Here is a 23,122-nt window from a genome sequence, read left to right as displayed (position 1 = left end):
TCCTATAGGACGAGACATTATAGACAGTGATGTGACTTCTACGTGAGATCTTGCAGATTAGGTAGTTACATCATGGCGAATCTACAATTTTAGGATTGTCTATTACTAGAGCATTAGACCATAATTCTACAGATGTTCTACTGGTCAGCCACTTGTTGAGACCAGAAGGGCGTGTAAGAATACTGCTTGATATATCATATTCTGAGCTCAATCTATTCGAGAACACCTCTAAGGCATCTCGCGAGACATTCTTTCGTGGAATAAATATCATTGTACAATGTGTCACTATGCAGACTATGGTATTCTAGACTGGAGATTCATTAAGCAGTCTTTGAAGCTCAAGGACATAGTGATCCAACAAGGGGTGCGGTTAGCCAAGAAGGACGAAGATTCTAGATCTCGGCTATTGAAGATAACCTTTCGATCCTCCGAAATGTCAAATACCACTTTCGAAGCATTTCGTGTCAACAGAAGTCGGCTACCAACTGGAATTCGTATGCAACCGGATAGGTCACATAATAGGGCTTAAGTACAAGATCAAATTTGAACTGACTGTTCCACCTATGTACCGTCGAGATCTATCTATCTATCTACTACTAAGCAGACAATCAAACATCATTCTCGCCCAAATATCAGAATTCTTACTCACACTGTGACAAAAATGCTTCTCGACCAAGTCTTGCACTGTTCACGTCGAATCAAATTTTACGTCAGTTCGATGACTGGAATTTCTACTTAATCACCAACAGTTTAATTCCACCCCATTCAGAGTATAAAAATAGAGTGTTTCCTCCATCACTCCAAAAGGATTACAATACATTTGGAAGTGTCTAACGATGTGCCACGAAATTAGTTCGGGAACTCATTTTAACACCTTAAGAAGAACACCCTTAGTCACTGAATTTTTACCAACTAGAGTATAGTTTTCTGTGAGACAAACTTCTCCTGACTTATAGTATTCCAAACACTCTCCTTTAAACACCTATTTAGGCTCAGTGACTGAACAATACTTGGGGTGCACCCACAAGTTAGAGATACGACATAGCAGGATGGACTGTGAGTACACCTTTTACTCTTCGCAAGTTGTTAAGTTCTGAAATTCCCTGACAGATGAACCAGATAAAATGACTTTCCTGGAGTCCTTTTATAGAAAACTTGACATATTCTTTGGGACTCAGGACAGTATTTCTCTAAAATTTAATATTTTTCTCTTTTATCTTCAGATATGCGTAGGCTCCTACCTGAAGGCATTTGTGACCTACTGCTGCTAGATACGGAAAATCATTTAGTGAAAACGTCTTCCATTCTGTCTAGAGATGTTTGGAATTGTTTAGAACCCCCATAACAAAGGAATTTTTGACCTGTTTTTTAATATGTACCATACTACAAGTCCGAAAATAACAAATCTGAATGTCTCAGTGAGATTGAACTGAAATCCTTAAACATAAATATAATCGAATATGAGCGCTCATGATGGAAATGTACTTCTGCAAATTACTCGGATGTTGAACGTTAAGCACATGTCCCGCTAACCAAGTGTTAAGTGTGGATGCGCGCTATTTAGTTCACATTGTCAGTTCGGTGGTCGTGTCTTATCTGGCTGTTGTCATCCTATTTCATTAAAAATTGTAAGTGTAACAATCTTCCAAGTGCCGACTCACCTCTCCTCGTACTATTTTACTCAGGTTTCACATTGCTGCGCACGCTCCACCTGTACTTTAAAACACAAACTCCAGATTTTTGAGACATTTTGTGGTTTTTCGAAGCCCTATGACAATATTGTCATAAAACTGTAACAGTTTACATCTACTCACCTAGGTGTAAACCATTACAGTTCTTTGTCATTTGTTATTTGTTTCTTATAAACCATCTGGAAATTATTACCTTTAACCAAGGGTCATTTATGATATATACAGAGATTGTTGTGTATCGAGATTGACATTATGTGATTTTCAGTTTTTTCCCTATAAACACTGAATGCAAGCCACAATGAACTCGGGTTCATGGGGGCCTTCACAAATTTTACACTGGTTTGACAAAAGTCGAATATCACACCCATATGACACGATGGAAATAACAACTGTCTGTCAAATGCTTCAGTTTCAATAAAGTGCATAACAAGATTAGCAGTCATTTTCGAACGACCCCAGAGTTTTTACATCTTCCTATCCCTAAGACGTGCTCTATGAAATTAGACATGAGACCAGATTATGTGGATTCGGGATATTCTGGAATTCTTCAACCTTGAGTTTGATAGGAGTCGATCGACTCAATCTGTTGTCGGTCTCATGCTAATCTGTCCAGAAACACTGGCCAGTTCAATGCCGTTCTATTATATATCTGATATAAATATTGTATTTTTCTGTAGTTCTACGTTAGTCCTTATTATCCTGATAAAAATAATGTCAATACATCAAGGAACTGTCTTGCAAAGTGTCATCTTCCGTCTTAGTGGCATTCTGGGTTTAACCTTTCCATTGAATGCTTACTCTCTGCTGTCGTACAGGTAGTGGTTTTAAAATGAGGATTCGTATTTGTATACATTCTTATTGTCTTATTATGCTTCTTTGTAATCTTATATTGGTTGCAGATACCGAACCTACCAGTAGAAAACTATCTTCAAACAAAGGGTGTTACTAAAATTTTTCCCGCTCAGCTGGAGGCCTTTTATTTGTGTGCAGTATGCGTCTACCCTTACTTAATTTGATAAACGTAATTTTTTCGAAACTCTGGACACCTACCTTTTTCCGGTACTTTTAATATATTAAACAAATACCAAGAAACATTTCTCCAGTCTTTTTTCGTTAACATTCTGCTGTAAATAGCACAGCAATTTTAAATATCCATTTCGAAAACCTCAGTACGCCTCCAGATACCGTTTAAATACTATATCAAAGGAGCCCCAAAGGTCCTTCGACATTTCATGCTGGGTTTCCCATGGGTTACACCTCTCTATCACCATGCTTTTAGTTTTCCAAACCAAAGAGATCGTCATTATGGTATCCATTCTCCACTTGGAGACCATGATGTTGTGAAGAACAACCACTCAGAATATAGAGGATATAACCCATGGACAAATGCTGACTAGTGTTGGGGATGGTTGGAAGAAAGTTAGGGGCGGTGAAACCAAAACGTGGCATCAGTCCTTGAGGTCACTAACTTCTGATCCTAGCCATGTTGGCAGATGCAGCCTACTTGGTTGGGTTCCGCGTGACTATCGTAACCAATGGTTGGAGACTCTGTGTGACATGGCTCAGAATCGATCACAACGGCGTAGGTGTATGCACTCTCTGTCTTTCCTTAAACCGTGAGATTAAAATTACTTTATATCTTTCTACCAACTAATTCTTTCTTCCTATATTATATCCTTATACACAATCTTTCTTTTATATATTACTACCATTGAAGTAACTACTATGAATTTGATGTTCGTCTTGTTATGCTATAATGAGGTGTGGCAACTTGAACGGATGCATATATGTGCCTGGTCCTATGTGTAGCTGACTGAGTGACCCATGGACTCCAAAACCCTGTTTCATAAATTGAAGATAATCTTGCGTCTCAGCCAGACGGTCGGCATTTGCATAAGATTAAAAACTAACCGATGATGAAGATTAATATTTTAGTCATATATTTTCCCTAATGAAATTGAAAGACTGCGTTTAACTAACGTGAGAGTCCCAAACCGGGTAACAAAGTCAGTTCCGGTTGTCAGCTCACACCCAAGTGGATAGGGAGAAGTATCCCTAAGAGTTACCAGCCAGCAGTTTAAACCCGATAACCTAACCTTTGCTGTGTACTCCTGGTAGTTCTTCACGTTAAGGGACTAGTCTGCGTTCATGTTATTGAGTCATATAGTGAATGACAAAATAAATAAGCGATTTTTCGTATTCCTTTTCTTTGCCTAATTCCTGGTTGGCTTGGAAAAAAGGTGGAATTTAAGTATCTGTTGTAAAAAAGAGATTATACAGGCGTGTGCACTTTTACATTCTTCCAAAAGAGCCTTTACCGTACTACAACCGAGTTTCATATCAATAACTCGTTCAGATAAGTTCTTTTATTGCAAAACTACTTTTATAAACCTGGTTTCCTTTAGTCATACAATCAAGTAAAAGTCATTTTCAAATAGATATTACAAAAATCGGTCCGATAATTACTGAGATGTACATGTACTGCTTCTGCTTCCCTTATTTGTAAACTGTCGAGTTATGCGGGATGATTAGTTTTTGCCGTGCATTTTGAATGTTTTTTATATGAGAAGACTGCAATATATGGGAGGCATCAAAATCGACACAACCTAGTGGTCAAGATGTGCGGAGTGGACCAGCGATAGCAGTACATGCTATATCCAACAATTATCAAGTCAGTACAAAAAGCATCAAAATAATTCAAGATTCTTCAAACCACAGAAAGTCGAACGACTAGAGCCTTCCGTATATTGCTACTAAGCTTAACCGATAGGAAGGCCTGACTTGACATTCAACTTGTACCATTTTCCCTGTCATACAACCTGTTTAGATCTTATCCCGTTAGCACACAAATCTATTGTACTCCACGTCACAATATCACTTTTTTCACACTCACTCAGGTATACATAAATATATCTCACTATCGTCAACTTGTTCTCAGTACTCTCAGTTTTGGTTTTTCTTTCCATCCGTACCATCTGAAATTAATTTGATTTGGTTACCTATTCTTCAAAGGAGCAGATTATATTGTCTCGAAAAGTCTAAAATTAAATTTAAGATTCATCAGGATATTACTTTACTAATATTTGATTATGAACAATCCACCAAGTACTCAACTAATTTGAAATTATTAATGCTTGTGGAATAATTTGTATTTACAACAGTGCTTCTTTACTTTGGCTGACTCAAATTTCTTCGAGCTTTTCATGTTTTCAGCAATAATTAATCAGTTGTCTCTGTTTCCTACTCACATTCAGGTTAATATCAAAAATGAGTATCAGTCTTGCTGAAAGTGACCCTGAAATTATGGCATTATGCAGGGAGGAAAAAGAGCGTCAGAAACTTGGATTGGAGTTAATAGCTTCAGAGAATTTCACAAGCCAAGCTGTCCTGCAAGCCTTATCGTCTTCGTTTCACAACAAATATTCTGAAGGTCAAGTTGGTGCTAGGTAATTATGACTCTACACAATTGTATAATAAGATATTATAATCTAGTCGATATTATCGAAAATATTTCTGATATAATTCACTTTATTCTGTTAGTGTTTTTGTTGATATTATTCGCTTATCCGTACCTTCAAAAGTCAGTTACTTACACGTTGTACTTCCAGGTAATAATAGTAATAAGCTCAACGGTTAACTAAATATTTATGTAAAGTCTAGAGTTTTCCAAGATATTTTGCACTTATCAAATTGCAAACAATACGTCAGTGATGGGTAACATAAAACTTGCCACATTAATACTACCACAAAACTTTCCGATCATCAGAATCGAATATTGCCTCGAAGGTAACAAATGGGTTTATTTTTGGTTGTCGGTAAGTATACCTCTGTTCTAGAACCCGGCAAAGGGTGAGTGTTTAGTAGACTCAGCATGATTTTCCCAAATTTTCCCTGTAGGATGCCAATATTTTACACGTTGTACTAGTCAAATTGCCTCTGTGGTTATCGGAAGAGAAATTTGATCCTTTCCTATAAACGAATTACTAGTCATATTATGGGAATGGTTATTGTCGATATGGTCTGCCAGTATGAAGTAGGGCGGGTTTTCACGTTATCCACGTAAGTAATGGGTTTCAGCCTTGCAGATTGTAACCGTTAAATTTCTGCAAGCACATGAAGAGCCGAATTAGCATTTCTAAAAATACTAGGTTTTTGTTGATCGAGAAATATCTATCTATGTACTGATTAGCAAAGATCACTCAATACCTTTATATGATACTCCACGCTTGTGAGACATAGCTCTTTGAAGCGCTCTTTACATTTAGTGGAACTACAGTTTATATGATGTTATTACACAATTCTTGCTGCCTTAGTTGATGGTTTAAATCATTTATCAAGTATGTGTCAATGTTTTAGTGTAAATCACAATTTTGTTTTACAGCTGATGAAATCAACCAGGTGTATAAACTGAAGTTTATGGGGCTGGGTTTGGGGACGTAACGTAACAGATTATCCGCTAAACCATCACCTTATTGTTTATTGTCCCCCTAGTGTATTGAGAACTTTTTATGTCATAAGTAAAATAATTGTTTCCAGTAAGGGTAAGCCACCAAATAAGGCAACTCACTTGTAGTTTTAAGTTCTTGTCGACTTAGATGGTTGGGGTATATTACTTGTACCAAGAGGTATTTTACACCAACACAGCTAATTAAAGTGCATTAAATCTACATTAGGTTTGGCTAAACAAATCCACTTTATTGTACGTAAAAATCATAACCATATTTAGAGTTATTACTAGTGCATATGTGATGTTTTTTGTACTTTACTTGATCAAGTTAACTTGTTACGAATTTTCGAATTTGTTCCCTTGTGATATTTAAGATATTACGGTGGTACCGAAGTTGTAGACAAAATGGAAACTTTATGCAAGAAGCGTGCTCTCGCCCTATTCGGTCTTGATGAATCTGAATGGGGTGTTAATGTTCAACCTTATAGTGGATCACCGGCTAATTTCGCCATATATACGGGGTTGGTCGGTCTTCATGGTCGTATTATGGGATTAGACTTACCAGATGGTGGACATCTTACTCATGGATATCAAGCTGCATCTGGTCGGAAGGTTGGTGTATTTCGTTGTCTCTAGAGTTATTTTTACTGCTTCTTTTATCATTAGTGCATACTAATATTGCTCTTAAGAAGGGAGTCACAGAAGTCTTTACGACAATCTAATCATGCAATTTAATTCAATGAAATGGGTAATGTGGAGTATTTGGAAATACAGATATCTCATTCTTTTAAACTTATTTTCAGTGTTTTGGTTTATAATACAGTGAGATTATACAGATCTAGTTTAAAGGATGCAACAGATTTTCATAAAATGTATACCCAACAAAATGTACTTCTGAACACAAATTAAAATTGTGAGGATATATATTTTGCAGAGTAATTGAACTGTGTGCGATAATTTCGTGGGTATATAGTGTGTTATTCAAATTCCTATGATTAAACATTCCTGAACATTTAAATGTCTTGGTTTTTGTAAGGCTCAAATCAATCAAATAACTATTGCAGCTCAAAATAAACTATATTTCCTTTTTATTTTATTCTGTAACTTCTCTATGACATTTACTCACTAATAATTTTCAAATCGAATCAATAACTAAATATCCTGCTTCAACGATTGATAATAAGACTTCAAGATTTTTTCAACAAATTTTACTGTTATCATGGTAGCAAATCTTCAGACAACATTACGATATCTACATATGTCATACCGAATTCGTTTAGCAGTAAATATGAAGTACATCATAGTGTCCTGTGATATACACAGGACTTTTTGAAGATCATCGATGCTAAGTATCACTTAAACTTCTGCTGGGGTAGATCCACTGATAAAGTAAAAACTGTTTGAAGTTTTGTAGCAGCTTTTTAAACTCATAAACAACTGACTTTAAAAAAGTGAGGTTTATTTTCATGCACAAGTGGTACTTGATGTCTAAACTGTATTCTCCTATCTCCCTGATGTTCGTCCACTCTTATCTAGATTTTTCCCGACTCAAGTCTCAGTGTTTCCATTTAGCTCAGCATTGTCATGTTCATTTTCCTCCCTTGTATGATTCAATAATGACAAAATTCCTAATTCTCAAATTTTCCTGAAAGTCACAATAAATATGTAGTTTATCACGTTTGAATATGCCGTGACCTCGTGATACAAAGTGAAGTAGCAAGTTGAGAAATAGAAATAGATTCTATTCAGGCTATCGTCTTGAGTGCCAAAATGCACAATAAGCCATTAACAAAACGATAAGACTATCGTTTTTGCTACAAAATCACTTAGTATCAAAACCAAGCTCTTGCACTTAAAATGTGTTTAGTAATAACGATCTAATAAGAACGAATATTAATCACATCCTCCACTATATTTTGTTCAAGTATTTGAAAGGGATGGTGTTAGGGGAGAAAATAGAGTCCCATCGATTCAAAGAGTTATGGGCTATTACGCTGAGCAATGTAGCTAGGTGGAGGCTACCTAATTCTGATCCATGTGTTTACTTCAACCAATAGTTGGAGATGTTATTTATTTATTTATTTGAACACATAAGTATTGGTACAAGGAGGCACCAGATAAATATGCGCCACACAACTGTGTAAGGGCTATGTTACTGCATGGGTACCCAAACTCTTCAGTTTTCTAATGCTTAGCATTTCGTATCATGGTATAAATTCCTTAGTATCAACAGCACTATCTCATTTACCTTATAATCAGCTGTCATATTCAGTTGCTTTTACAGAACCACTTTATTTTTTGCAAATATTTGTTATTACCAGGTTTCTGCCACATCGTTGTTCTTCGAGTCTGTTCCTTACAAAGTTGACCCCAAGACTGGATGGATAGATTATGAACGATTGGAGATTGTAGCAAGATCTTTTCGTCCTAAATTGATTGTTGCAGGAACTTCAGCATATGCTCGTCATTTAGATTATCCGAGATTTCGACAAATTGCAGATTCAGTCTCAGCTGTGTTACTTGCTGATATGGTAAATATTAAGATTGATTTTCAAATGTCTGTTGAAGGTTTATAAATATTTGTGTGTTTGTTCTTGAGGGACCTGAAAAGGAAGTTGGAACGGAAGCATTTATTGTGTCGTACAGGTGATCGTTGATATAAATAAATATCAATGATATATATATATATATATATATATATATATATATATATATATATCCTTTTCATATCTGCTTCTATTTCCCGGCGTAATTTGTTATTTGGCCTTCCACTTTTCCGCTTTCCTTCCGGATTCCAAATTAGGGATTGCCTCGTGATGCAGTTTGGTGATTTCCTTAATGTATATACGATCCGCTTCCAACGTCTTTTCCTAATTTCCTCTTCAGCTGGAAGCTGGTAGTAGTAATGATAACAATCACAAAATTCAACTATCTTTTACCGTGTTTTCTATCAAAGTATCGTGGTATATTTTTGAGAATTAAAGAATATTTTGGCATATTTATTCATTAAATTCTATGCAATAAACTACATAACTTATATTTTCTACATAGATATTATTAGTGAATTTATCGTAATGTGGTCTAACCCACTTCAAAATAGTGCATCTAGAGAAAACGATTATTTTACACTATTGTTCACCTAACGGTTTGGTAAGAACAAAATACAAGAAATATTGAAATCTGGATGACAAAAATAAGAACCATTGGTTTTTATGTTGAGCGATAACTTAATGATTTAATCAAGTTCAAAGTATACTCCCTTTACTTCAGTTTGTTTAGTCAGACAGTACTGACCGTTGTAACTTGACAAAATACTGGTATGGTTACTTGTTGCATCCTGCAGAAACATCTGATTACTTGCTACTCGTTATAACAGAACAAGCACTGGTACAGCTCAACGCAAGAAAGAAGGCAAGACTACAGATAAAGATTTTATTATGCACCAGCAATAAATTCGTAACAGATTCAACCGTTGATCGAAAGCATATCTGAATAACTGAGTTGTTTGTCATTGGCATGTCCGATTGGTAGTGAAATTTAAATACATTAAATTAGGGAGTTCCTTGGCATAAATTAATCAGTGACTAAATGCATGTATACATTTTACAACACTAATAGATTTAGTTGCATTGACTGACAAATTTAATTAAATTGCCGATTCTCATAATTACTTCTACCACTAACGTTTGCACAAGAAATGTAGTTCAAAAATAAGCGTTTTATTAACGAGCTAAATTAAATTTAGTAAACCTTGGTTAAATACTATTGATATAACATAACATATTATTCCCTTGACGATAAAATTCCCTATATTAGTTATTGTTCATGCGAAATAGATTAAATGATATGATTGAGTTAAATACTTCTTCAAAATATTTATATTTTTGGAGCTTAAAAATTTCTCATCTTCATTTTCTTTACCGTTTCACCAATAAATCCTTGTTAAACTAGCCAGATATCCACTAATTGCAGTACTGTGTACATTATGTTTTGAGGCTTGACCTCACAACATTGCTTATCTACGTAATTCACTCATAAGTGACATCTGACAGCGACAGCCACCATAGCGTAGCATATAGTTTAAGTCGTCTGAGTTTTAGTGAACTCTGCATATTTATACGACAGCATGGGGTCATGTGTTCAAATTTTAAAGTTTAAAAGTATGTATATGTCAAATTAATTTTACAATCATATAATAAATATAGATTATAGCGTAGTAGTTGGGCGTGTATGTACTCTCAGCTTTTCATCTTTATTAGTTCCATATGAAAGTTGAATTTCACTATGCTCCCCATTTCATGTAGTGTACATGTTTATATGTGAAAAAATATGCTTGAATTAATCTCAGCAATTGAAATTTAAATGATTCCAACTTTTCGTCTAGCAAACTTGTCTGGGCTTACTCAGGGTAACATTCAAAATCAAAATTATCAAAGAATATATATCGTTTAACAATCAAATCAATTCTTAACTATGCTTATCTAATCATATTTAGATATTGATTTTAGTAAGTAGGACAACATGAGTCAGTCCACAATGTGAAAATAAATGAATTATGTATGTGTAAGAATTGAGTTGTTAATAGTTGACATTAGGTGTTAATTTGTTTTTATATGAAGCAAAAATAAAAATAAAAGTACAAGTTGAAGGTTGAAATTGTTTCTGAAACGTCGATGTGCACGTAAAATGAGAACTACCAGATACATAATTATAATGCTAAAATATCTCAGATTAATTTCTGTCAGAATAACGATGCATGTGAAATACACAGGTTGGATAGAGAAAGGGTACAATTATTTGTTAATGAACATTTGCCAAGTTGTAGCCAGTTAAATACCATTCTGTCTGTTCACACTGTCCTTATCAGCCCATACATACAGCGCTTCTGCTGTCTATTTTTCTTTATGCGTACCAAAACCTTTCGGAATTATTCGGTCCCTTCAAAATCGATCTTGTGTCCTGTTTCTAACGCATGTAACTCTATCGACGATCTATTCTCAAGTTTCTTCACATTAACCGAGGATTCGATAACATTTTTCAAACATTTGTGTTCCTTCAACCTCATATTTAATTGTCTTTAAGTTTCTCCAATATAAGCTGTATTCCAATCATGACAGTTCATCTTATAGACAACATTCTGTTGGTTTTCCTTTGGAAACGTATCCTTAACTTTCACTAATTCTGATCTTATGGTGTCATTAGCCCAAAAATATATTCTCATATCATGTTTGTTTATTATGTTCAAATATAATTTTTCACTTATAGTAGCTTCTTTATACTTGGCGCCCAATTTTTGTCAAGCCATTCGTTCTGATATTGACGAATATTCGTATAAAGTGTATATGTTTATTTCGGTATTCATTTTGCTCGATTCGCCACCATTATTCACTCTCAGTGTGATGATTAACTGTTAATGTTACAAATTAAATACAAGATTTGACACTGATATCGTTTGTTTGTAGAATAATCTATCCTACCATCATCGCTCCTTTCATTTTCAGTCTCATATTGGTGGTCTGGTTGCTGCAGGACTTCACCCTTCTCCTTTCAAGTATGCTGATGTAGTGATGACCACTACTCATAAAACAATTCGTGGACCGCGAGGTGCAATGATATTTTATAGAAAAATAGCCAGATCAAAAGAAAATGGTGTTGAAGTGAGTGTTTTAAAGTTCAATTTTACGTAAGTTATTATCCTAATAATGCTATTTGAGGACTACGTAAAAAACATTTACATTGTACATGATTAGGCCTTTCGAGTACTTTTGTAAAATTTATGATTGAGTTATGGATAGCTTTTTTTATTAGCTCAGACCAGTCTGTCGATCAAATTGTTGCAAACTGGGTGACTCAATATTACACAAGTATGGTAATCATCCACTCTCTATCCTTCTAAACGTTCACAGTTACCTTGTTACATACTTCATCCTTCTATTCATTTTTGCTTTCGTTTTGTATATGCATTTTGTTACGTCTTTAATCTGTCTGCTCACCAGTCTATGCTTAATATGTAGAGAACAAATTATCTCGATCTGGTTTACGGCTTTAAGGTGATAGGTCACTTGGTACAACCTTAAGACTTGCAAAGCATGAGTTCGATTATGACTGAATGACTTTAAGGGCAGAAAGAAGAAAACTATCCTACCACCAATCTGTGGTTTGGTAGACTGACAAGCGGAGAAAAAAACGTTTTAGCCGGAACTGTTGTTTGATATACTCTTCATTCGAACTAACTTAAAAAGGCACATGATATGTCTAACAATACTACGACAAAGAAGGGGGGAAATACAGTTATATCCAAACTAGGACATTAGATTAGAAAAAATGGACTACAAGGGTCGAGTTTAAATTAAGGTAATTTCGGAACAGAAAGGAACATGATAGTGAATTATATATTAAAGGAAAGCTTACGATTCCTAGAAGCAAGTAGACACAAAACTAAATGTTGGTATTTATAGACTTCTAACTAAACGAGATAATATCCCGAGAATAGCTTCCGTTGTGTGCCGTTAGTCCTTTATTGCCATCTTCACTTTTATCTCTAAACTTATCTCTGTTGAGATTTCTGTCCTGCCTTCGCAGCCTTAAGTCCCCGAATGATCGATTTTGTGAATATTGCCATTAATTATAAAATCTGGTATAGCTTTTATGAAAGCTCGTGTGTTGTATTTCTTAGGTCTGTAATCAAGACTTGTGAAGTGTTACAGTTTGTTATCCGTCTATCACGTCAATAAAGTTTATTTTACTTAAGCTTATTCAGAGACCCTGTGGCATCAACATCATATTTTTCTAACATCGGTGTCGGCAGGGCATCAATGATCGATTCGATCTTTGTTTACAATCATTTATGTGCTTTTCGATCATAAAGTGGGAAGAAACTAGAGTGGGAGTTTTATCTTTTCATAATTTCCGCCGACGTACCGACGGATTCCAGACTGAATGGAATTAAAGATGAGTTCTACCTTCAGTTAATTGACCTCAAAACAGCTCATTCGACAGATGGTGTCGTAATAACTGGGGGTTGAACGATTATATCGGGCAGCTATGTACAGAGGAAAGACTTTTGGATGACCAATACTCATTTGATAGTCATAGATCAAACGATTACCCTCTTCTGCAGAACATAACTTGTTTCTGGCTATCTCTAACTCCCGATACATACAGTCCTATCCACTCTGGCGAGTCACAGATTCGATATGCATAGATCCTCACGTCAGAAAATTTCTTAAAGTTTACAAAAAGACTGAGCAACATGGTGGTCAAAGCGTGCAAATCACTTTAAAGCAGTATTAGCATATGGTAACTCTTGGAAGCTGTTCCAACTTATTCAAGTCATTGATATCAGTGAAACAATTTATAAAGTCGATGACATGCTAATCAGCAACCTCCAAAAGCGTCTTAAACTCTAGGATGAGCACTTCGGAAAATAGCCCAACTGATCTTTTGCTCCAGCGACGTTGATCAGATTGTTCTGTCCTCTTTTGCCTATGAATACTGATTGGCCTAATTATTCAGTGGTCCTTAAGGTTTCCTTTGAAAAATAGGGATAAGTTTTACTCCGGAAACTGACCGGTTTGTTTTGAAGAATTTGGGGACTGGAGTGTGCTCCATCATCGTGGAATAAAGTGATCGTCGTTCTTATATTTAAAAAAGGATTTTGTAAATGACGCAACAATTATTGGGATATAATTTTTATTTCGATTGCTCCTGAGTTATTGGAATCTGTTATACTCCGCAGATTTGGCAAAACCCTCGAAGAACTGACTCGTGAGTAGCAGACTGATTTTCGTTCAGATCGTGGACCATATCCTCAATTTACCAAATGCTAGAACACTGTTACATCTACTAAAGTGCAACAATCATTGCACTCCTTAATATTGGGACCACCTTCGATTCTTAGGACAAACTGACTTCCTGGATTGTTTGTTAAAAAACGGTGTGGTTCACGAATTTATTGACATCTTGAAATTTCTATACGTAAAAACCTTAAACACTGAGCTTACATCCATTCGTCTCTCTTTTCACAGTCTAACAGTGGAGTTAAGTGGGGGTTGTCGAGTTTCACCATTCTTCTCCAACTTTGCCATCGATGATATTCTGGAAAGAGCTATAAAGAAAGTAAGTGATAGTGTAGATATGTTGCCTAAGGAAAAACTTTCCACCATCTGAATGCAAAATACTTTTGTAAGGCTGACAGTAGCATGTGCCCACTCTCACGTTTTGTTGTGAGCCATCGAGAAGTTCTTGTATCTGGGTAGTTTTTGAGTACTAGTGTTGGAGTGACGAATTAGATTAATCTATGTATAGTGAAAACCAAAGCTGTCCTATGTCAATATTGACCCATCGTAGTGCTGACCTAGCCATAAAAGGTCGGCTTTTTAGTGCGTTGATAAGAGTAATTTTGCCCCATACTTCAGAAATCTGACCTCCGATTTAAGAATGTTGTCCGAATGTATTTTATCATCATTGTCTTTGAAGAATTGCAGCACCATATTAGTAATGTCAACTTATTTTCTGGCACAATGACGATGATTCAATTGGTTTACTTACACTATCTTAAAGGATCGGTCTCAGTGGCTCGGTCGTGTTTTATGAATGTTGTTCCAGTGACCCATATCGTATATTGACCTGGCATCTATCCATCCACACCGGTCAATGTTTTGGAGATGATCAACTCAGTGGCTTGAAACACTATCATGTATGGCTTAGAATAAAAGCAAATTATCATTCTGCCGTAATTTTCTATCACATAATAGTGAGACAATCTTCCTTGACTAAAAAACGTTTTTGGTGGATACATCTTTCTGTTCATTTATTCATTGATTCGGTACTTCAATATGTTGAATTTTCTGTCTTCTTAAATACGTAGTCTTTCGAAAAAGTAATTTATCTGGGACAGTCGAATTCATGATCTGTTTGCTGATAGATTAATCTTTTCCTTAACTTTTGTTAAATTATTCTCGACACCATTTTATGTACTGAAAACTAATAATAAATCATTTTAAAGGTCTTTAATTCAGTTTGTAGTTATCTATGTTTTTTAGGATTTTCCCTAATTTTATTTTGTCGTAAAATCTTCAAACTTGTTTTGTCACTTCTTTACCCATGTAGAATGGATGTCACACCGATCCTGCTCCAACAGACTTTGAACGTCGTATTAATGAAGCAGTCTTTCCAGGTTTACAGGGTGGTCCTCACAATAACACTATTGCAGCTATAGCTGTTTGTTTAAAAGAAGCTGCGTCACCTGAATACAAGGTTTACCAAGAGCAAGTGCTCAAAAATATGAAACAACTTTGCAAATCATTAAAAGCTTACGGTTATGAGGTAAATAATAAATATAAAATTTTGATGGTCGTCTTCATTGGTTGAAAGTGTATAAAATACCCCCGATGAAATTTGGTAAATTAGACGTGTTTTTTTACTATTTCAATATGTTTACTTCTTTGTTGTAAATTTCTTTATAGCTTGTGACTGGAGGTAGTGATACACACTTATGCTTGCTGGATCTTCGCCCATTGAAAATAGATGGTGCCCGAGCTGAGAAAGTTCTAGAATTAGTTCGTATCGCTGCGAACAAGAACACTTGTCCTGGTGATGTTAGTGCTTTAAGGTAAATATTCAGCGTCTTATAAAATGAAAACTACTGTTCCTTTTTGAAATATTGTATTTATCGCTGTACATCTGTTTGAGGTAAAGGAATTGTTTGGTAGTTAAAAACATTCAACTCCCAATTGGTAGATCTCATGTTCGAACCTTGCACCACTAGTTTAAATTCCAGTAACCAGGTGGTATCATTGACCAGCACACTCGTTCGAAGCTGAGTGCAATAATCTGCACTCACCAAACATGTTATATCGAATGTTACCTATTATCTGTTTCCATGTGCCCATTAAGAAAATGAAATAATACTTTTCAACTTGAAATTTACTGGAAACAGTATACATGATCATTAGTTACCATACCATAGTTGATTTACTTCAACCGATTAAACTGAATAGCATTTTCGCATTAATATAAAAAATGTGACGGATATTTGTCTGGACAGTTTGTAATTACATTTATTCATAGATGGGACTTATTAACTTTCATCATATGCAGTTGTAATCTGTTAGATGTGGCATACTAAAAGTTATATGAAATCTTAATGTGTGGAAAAAATTCAGTAGTTGTTGTAACATTATTACTACAAGTACTAAAATCAACTACACTATGATTATTACATTATCCATTTCAGTTAAATGAATGTAGTATATGTGAGTCGATTAATTTCATTTATATATCTTGTATAGAATAGTGAATAGTGTCTATAACAGTAAAACTTGAAGATCTCTTCAGATTCACATTGGGAATACTTAAATCAAACTAAATATTCGGGAACCAAAACAGTTCCTTAATATTATTAATGATATTTGCTTACTAGATGTATGATAGAGTGATGTTTTGTAATTCCATTTTTTCTCCTACTTAATTTAGACCTGGTGGCTTACGCTTTGGAAGTGCCGCATTAACATCACGAAATTTTCATGAAGAAGATTTCGTGAAAGTTTCAGAATTCATACATGTTGCAATTCAAATAGCTGTTAAAGCTAATGAACTAGCTAGCAGCAAACTATTAAAGGATTATGAAGTACGATTTTTCCAGTGTATTATTATTATTATTATTAATTCTTTCGACAAAAAAATATTGATACAAAAAGGCACCAAAATATATATGGGCCACATAATAAGAGATGAGATTGTGAAGAGATAGAGAAGGGAAAGTGAGTATGATAAATGGAAAAATACCGTAAATGAATCAAAATGAATGGACAGTTATAAGTAATGGGAGAAATAGTTCATTTACGAAAGTCAGTCACAACGTAGAACCTGGTACGTATGTACATCGGTTAAGGTTCCCATACTCCATTAGCTAACAGAGACGAAATTGTCAGGCAGAATCCCAGAATAGTAGAGGTAGTATCAGTGGCAATGGGAAAGATTACCCATCGAAAATACAATTCGAGATGAAAATATAGATTAGTGAAAACAAAACACGAAAATAGTTATGAAAAATTCGGAATCTCAGAATTCGGGGGAAGACAAAGAACGGATACATTTGCACCATTACAAGCGATTTTAAGCTACGTCATTCAAAGTCTCTAACCATTGGTTACGATAATCGCATGAACCCTAACCAGGTAGTCTGCATCTATTGACATGGTTGTGTTCAATTGTCAGTGACTTCATGAACTGATGTCATGTTTTAGTTAGGTCGTCTCTAACTTTCTCCCAGCCTACTCCTACACCATAAAACATTGCCCGTCGAGGTAGACGGTAATTGGACATACATAACACATGTTCCAAACACCTCAGTTAATGAAGATTGACTACCCCATCAATCAACTTACGATCTTTACCTAGTATCCTACTCCTAACTCAGGTATTGTATACTTGGTGGTCCCAAAATACACGAGCAATGATTCGAACACACTTATGATCGGATACTAGTAACCTGTGAATATCCTCTATTCTTAATGGCCATGTTTCACATTCATAAAGTAGAACTGCTGTGCTGTAAACTCGTCCTTTGGTTAGCAGATGGCTATCTTGCCTGCATCAGCTAAGAAAAACTCAACCAGAATGGATCTTTTCAGTTAAAGAAGTGTTTATCAATTATATGGAGAAATTAAAAGAACATTACAACAGGACCACCTTTAACTTTTATTATAAACCATGTCTGGTAACGTCTCAAGTTACTGTGTTTTACTATCTACAGGACTTCGATGAGAGAGTCATGAACGTCCGACAGACGCCAGTTCTGTGCAGCTGTGCTTCATACCACGCCACCTTGTCATACACTGACCTTTCTGCTTTTTCCAACTCGTTTCAGCATCGGGAAATGAGGCTTGATCTGGTCTTCTCTGGGACGACATTCGTAGCACATGTCTAAGCTACCGAAATTGGAATTTCAAGATAGTGAAACCCATTGAATTATTGTCACTGTACTCGAACACACATTGCCGTACTTTCGCACCACTAACATGGCGTTGTCAGTGAATGTCAGCAATCCTTCGGGGATAACTATGATCAGACACAGAGAGTCGCTTAACATCATCTCAGAAAAGCCAGATTTCAAAGCATGAACTCAAAATGTTCTTACCGACGCAATGTAAATCCGAGCTTTTATAGCTAGATTGAACCAAAGATGTCCTAGATTGTAATAGGCCTCCATCTTTCACTATACATAAACTGACATTTGGGGAAGGACGAAGATTTTAATCAATACATCAATCATTATTAAAACCAACGTGCTCTTCGTGAGTCAGTCTTACATCGGTCTTGAGCTATTTGGGATGTGTAACAGAAGTCAACAGTTTGTACGCAGTTGGAAGTAACCCCAGATAGTTGTTGCATAGTTGAAGTAAACCCTTTCCAAAGATGGGAGAGACTATCACCTAATTCCAGGATGTCAGAACATCAATTCCCTAACTAGAGGTTCTCCATTATCTTTAGAATGGATCTGAGACAAGTCATTGTGTCCTGTTGATTTATAGCTCTTCGAGAGTTAAAGTTCTTTGCGGACTTCACCTCCTTAGGTTAACGAAAATTTATCCTTTTTCACACCGATTTCTCACTTTGATAAAAGTGCATAATTGATTGTTAAAGGGGATCCAGTTGATCAATGCTGCCTCAGCTCTAATGCTTAGTGGGACGCCACCACCAGAAAGAGTGGACGGAAACCCCACTTGGTCCCCGAATAAACGTACGTGAAACAAGCTTCTCATATTGACAGATGGAGAGTGTATGTGTAATGCTTCATTAGACTCTTGATTACGGGTATCGGATAAACAACAAACATTGATGTTAAAACTTAGAGAGCCATTTATTTATTTAAACACATAAATATTGGTACAAGGAAGCACCAGATAAATATGCGCCTCACAAATCTCATTCGATTTGTGTGAGGGCTGGGATACTGCCCAGGTGCCCAGACTGAAGCAGAGGGTTTTCTCAGGGGGGGCACACCCCGAGCCTTTAACCTGAACGTCTGATCCACAAGGCAGTGGAGCATCGTAGGGAGATACAGTCTCATGGTAGCCAGTGACCAACAGTTGGTTCATACGCCATTCGTTCCTTCAGAGTACTGGAGCTCATGTGCACCATTGGTTTGAAATCATAGTTTTCTAACTCCCCTAGGTGGACTCACTGTGTCCAGCGGCCAGGTAAAAGCGCCGGACATTCGCTTTTCGTCTTCTCAATTTCGTAAACAACAATAGTGCCATGAGAAGGCAGTGAGTAGGACTTCCCTGGCAGGGGATGTACACACGTGGCTGTTTTGGAGCATTTGGAGAGGGAGAGCGGACTCTCCCCACTCTCGGCTGTACCAGGGAATTTGTGGACACATAGAGCCAACTCTTGCTGTCCAATCTGCATTAGTGTGTGATTGTTGAAGGAGACCAGTTTGAATGACACATGTAGTTTAAGAAAGGCTAGTGTAGAATTCATATACGATGGTACCGTTCAACTTTCGTACAGTCAGTGATTTGAGATGGTTTAGATAGAATAGAATTCCCAGCATAGGCGAGCTGTTGTATGAGTTAAGAAATAAAAGAATACACAAAATGAGAATAAAGGGACTAGATAAGTGACATAATATAAAAGAAAAACGAATGTGACCAAATAGTTGTGAATGTAATTCGTCATAATGCGAATAATCTTTTCCAATAGTAGTCTTCATGTGATTTATGTGTAGGCTAAGATACTGCCCAGGTGCCCAAACAGAATCAGGTGGTTTTCTTAGGGGCCGTTCTATGAGTCTTTGATTTAGAGGTCCAATCCACGAAACAATAACGCAACGTTAGGAGGTGCAGTCGTATGGTAGCCGATGTCCAGCAATAGGTTCATACGCGATTTGTTCCCGGAGCTCATGTACACTCTTGGTATTGGTTTGAAATCAGGGTTTTCCAACTCACCTAAGTGGACTCTGCGCACGTACCAGTTCTCAGTTATGCTTTGGAACTTCCATGTCAAGTTTATCTCATTCAAAGGCATTGCCATTTTTAGCTGGTTATGTTCTTTTTAAAATAAATTTTTCAAAGATACTAATTGATTATTCAAAAAACAAGGGATATTTTAGCGAACAATTTTTCACAATAACTTCATCGTCAGGCTCGATAGTTGTATATTTATGATTTTTTATTATTTTGACCAGAATAAGACTTTTTTGTTAAAATATTGTTAACTTTTGTACCAGTAATAGTTTAAGTGCGTAATTTGTTAATTTTCAAGGTCTTTCACAAAAGAGGTAGGGAAATTTGTTGTAAATTGTTGAGTGGCTTATGCATAGAGTGACCCATTCGTGCTTCCGATAAAGAGGTTGAATATACCTCTTTAATCAATAAGTTGTATTAAGTTGTTACCGTCGGCTTCATTTACATAAAAGAGTTGAAATCTTGCTCGAATAAGTAAATTGTTTGGGGCTTAATATAAAATCGGAAATGGCTCGTCTGTTTTAATGTAGTGGTCACTACCGACCTAATGAGAACGAATGGCTCTAGAAATAGAATTTCTGACGCTAATACAAAGTAAACTATTTTAACATGCAGCATTGTCTAATTCACTTATATATGTATACATTATTTTGATCATTATAATACAATAGTTATGTATTTATAACAAGGAGTCGGTTAATAAGGCTGCTATCGGCCCTAATGGGTTGGTGTCTGACGAAATCTCGTTTGGCATTTGCCAAATTACGTCACCTATGGAGAAGACGAGATATCCGTCTGTCAATTAAGGGACGAGTATACTTCGCAGCAGCTCGCTCTCTTTTACTTTACGGCTGTGAAACACGGCCATTAAAAGTAGAAGATACTCGTAAGTCACTAGTATTTGACCACAGATGCCTTAGAAAAATATTGCTCGCATCTGCTGGGATCACCGGGTAAGTAATAGTGTGGTTATACACATGGTATTAGGGAATGATGGTAAATCAGTTGATGAGGTGATAAATCTTCATCGACTGAGATGGTTGGGCCACGTGTTGCGTATGCCTGAACACCGATTACCACGACGCGCTATGCTGACCAGTGTAGCGGATGGTTGGAAGAGAGTTAGGGCCGCCAAACCAAAACGTGGCATCAGAGCTTGAAGTCACTAACTTCTGGTCCTAGCCATGTTGGTAGATGCAGGCTACTTGGTCGGGGTCGCGTGACTATCGTAACCAATGTTTGGAGACTCTGTGTGACATGGCTCAGAATCGATCACAATGGCGTAGGTGTATACACTCTTTATCTTCCCTTAAACCTTGAGATTAAAATTGCTTCATAACTTTCTTCCTTCCTATACTGTATCCTTATATACAACCTATCCTTTATATACTACCACCACTAAATAAACTATTTCTATGAATCCGGTGTTCATCTTGTTGTGCTAACGAGATATGGCAAGTTGGACCGATGCATAAATGTGCTTGGTCCTACGTTGTAGCTGACTGACTGAATAAGCCTGCTGAAAACAACTGTTCGCCTAGATATTTATTGTTTTTGAAAAAAAGTGTTTGCACCGTGCTTATTACCAAAAAATTTGGTTTATTCAGATATTTCTTTAGAATTTGGTTTATAAAAATTCATTGTTCATGTGACATCATAAAAATGCGCTGTCACTTAGCTGTAAATATTTTTATGTAGTTTTTTTACAATCAGTGAGTAAGAGGGGGAATTTTATTGAATAGGTCAACTATCAAACTATGTCATATGATTGACCATAAAAAGATCCACACTGGAGTGGATGCTAACCCATATTACTTAAACAATATTTGGTTAATACATCAGTATAAAATAAACTGTCTGCGTGTGGACTGGCATAAATTATGGATTACGAATGATCAAGCAAACTATTTTGATTCTCCACTATGCTTAGATTCCATGAAATCTCCATCTAAGGTCACAAAGTTCTGTGATGCGCACGTAGTACAGGGCAGCACCTCGTTGAATAAGTTACCCTTTTTTGGTTGCGACCTGTCGCAGCGTGAATAAAGATAAAATCCATTATCTGCACTGTTAGTTACTTAATCTGATCGTCAAATTATCAAGTTTATAACGTCACTCATGTATGTGTATATGCAGTAACTAGTCTCATTTCTTTTTTTAACTAGGTTGTTGTTGAAACAAATGTTGAAGTACGTTCAATGATTGAAAAATTGAAGCTTGAAATTGAGGAGTTTGCTTCTAAATACCCTCTACCCGGACTAGATTTTTAAAGATTTTAAAATGTATTAAGTTTTGGTATTTTTTATGACTAAATTTTATGATGTACAAAAGTTGTTCTCTCATCCTAATTTTGGTGGAACAATCGTCCGACACTTTTTTTATTATATTAGCTGAACGCATCCATAAGGTTTTCTCCAATCTTCCACACACTTAGTTTTATCTGATATTTTCAGGGTTTTGCTTGGTTTTAATGCAGCACGTGTGCTGTAGCTACAAATCTGTTATTCGAGTATTTGGACAAACTTATAATTAGGCTGACATGATAAGAATATTGAGCGGCACTTATTCTGAGGTACCGGTAAATCAGTTTGTACCATTGTAAACCGTTTAGTCATTATCTGCTAGTCCGCATGTAGAAAAGCCCAGAACTATCCTTATGTACAGCTGAGTACATTTTCAGTTTTTATTTTGATGGACTAACAACTGAAAATCTGACGAAGTTTTCTTGTGTGTGATTAACATGCATTTAGTGTTATTGGATAATTGCTTAATCAGTATAAATTATTGCCTTCCAACTACCAAAGTCATATATTGGTCAGGTTCGGTAAATACTTCGGAAATCAACTAAGTTTCACACCAAAGGTAGTGATTTTCCAACTGGTCAGTTCACTTTTAGTTCTTTTATTTATTATTATTTATTTAAACACATAAATATTGGTACAAGGAACACCAGATACATATGTGCCATACAAATCCCATTCGATTTGTGTGAGGGCTGTGATACTACCCAG

General features: G+C 36.1%; 1 protein-coding gene across 1 annotated transcript; it reads left to right on the top strand.

Moving 5' to 3' along the window:
- The first annotated feature begins 1,541 nt into the window (after positions 1 to 1,541).
- Positions 1,542 to 22,435, top strand: Smp_179710 (putative serine hydroxymethyltransferase). Its single transcript, XM_018799017.1, has 9 exons — positions 1,542 to 1,628; positions 4,946 to 5,137; positions 6,513 to 6,750; positions 8,460 to 8,669; positions 11,640 to 11,799; positions 15,281 to 15,465; positions 15,606 to 15,751; positions 16,615 to 16,768; positions 22,277 to 22,435. The coding sequence occupies exons 2-9, from the start codon at positions 4,959 to 4,961 to the stop codon at positions 22,379 to 22,381; spliced, it is 1,377 nt and encodes a 458-aa protein (XP_018650849.1). The 5' UTR covers positions 1,542 to 1,628; positions 4,946 to 4,958; the 3' UTR covers positions 22,382 to 22,435.
- The last annotated feature ends 687 nt before the right edge of the window (positions 22,436 to 23,122 follow it).

This window comes from Schistosoma mansoni, chromosome 3 (assembly GCF_000237925.1).
Source record: "Schistosoma mansoni strain Puerto Rico chromosome 3, complete genome".
Lineage (NCBI taxonomy): Eukaryota > Metazoa > Platyhelminthes > Trematoda > Strigeidida > Schistosomatidae > Schistosoma > Schistosoma mansoni.
The sequence above is the reverse complement of the archived record's forward strand: the minus strand, read 5'-3'. Positions and strand labels throughout refer to the sequence as shown.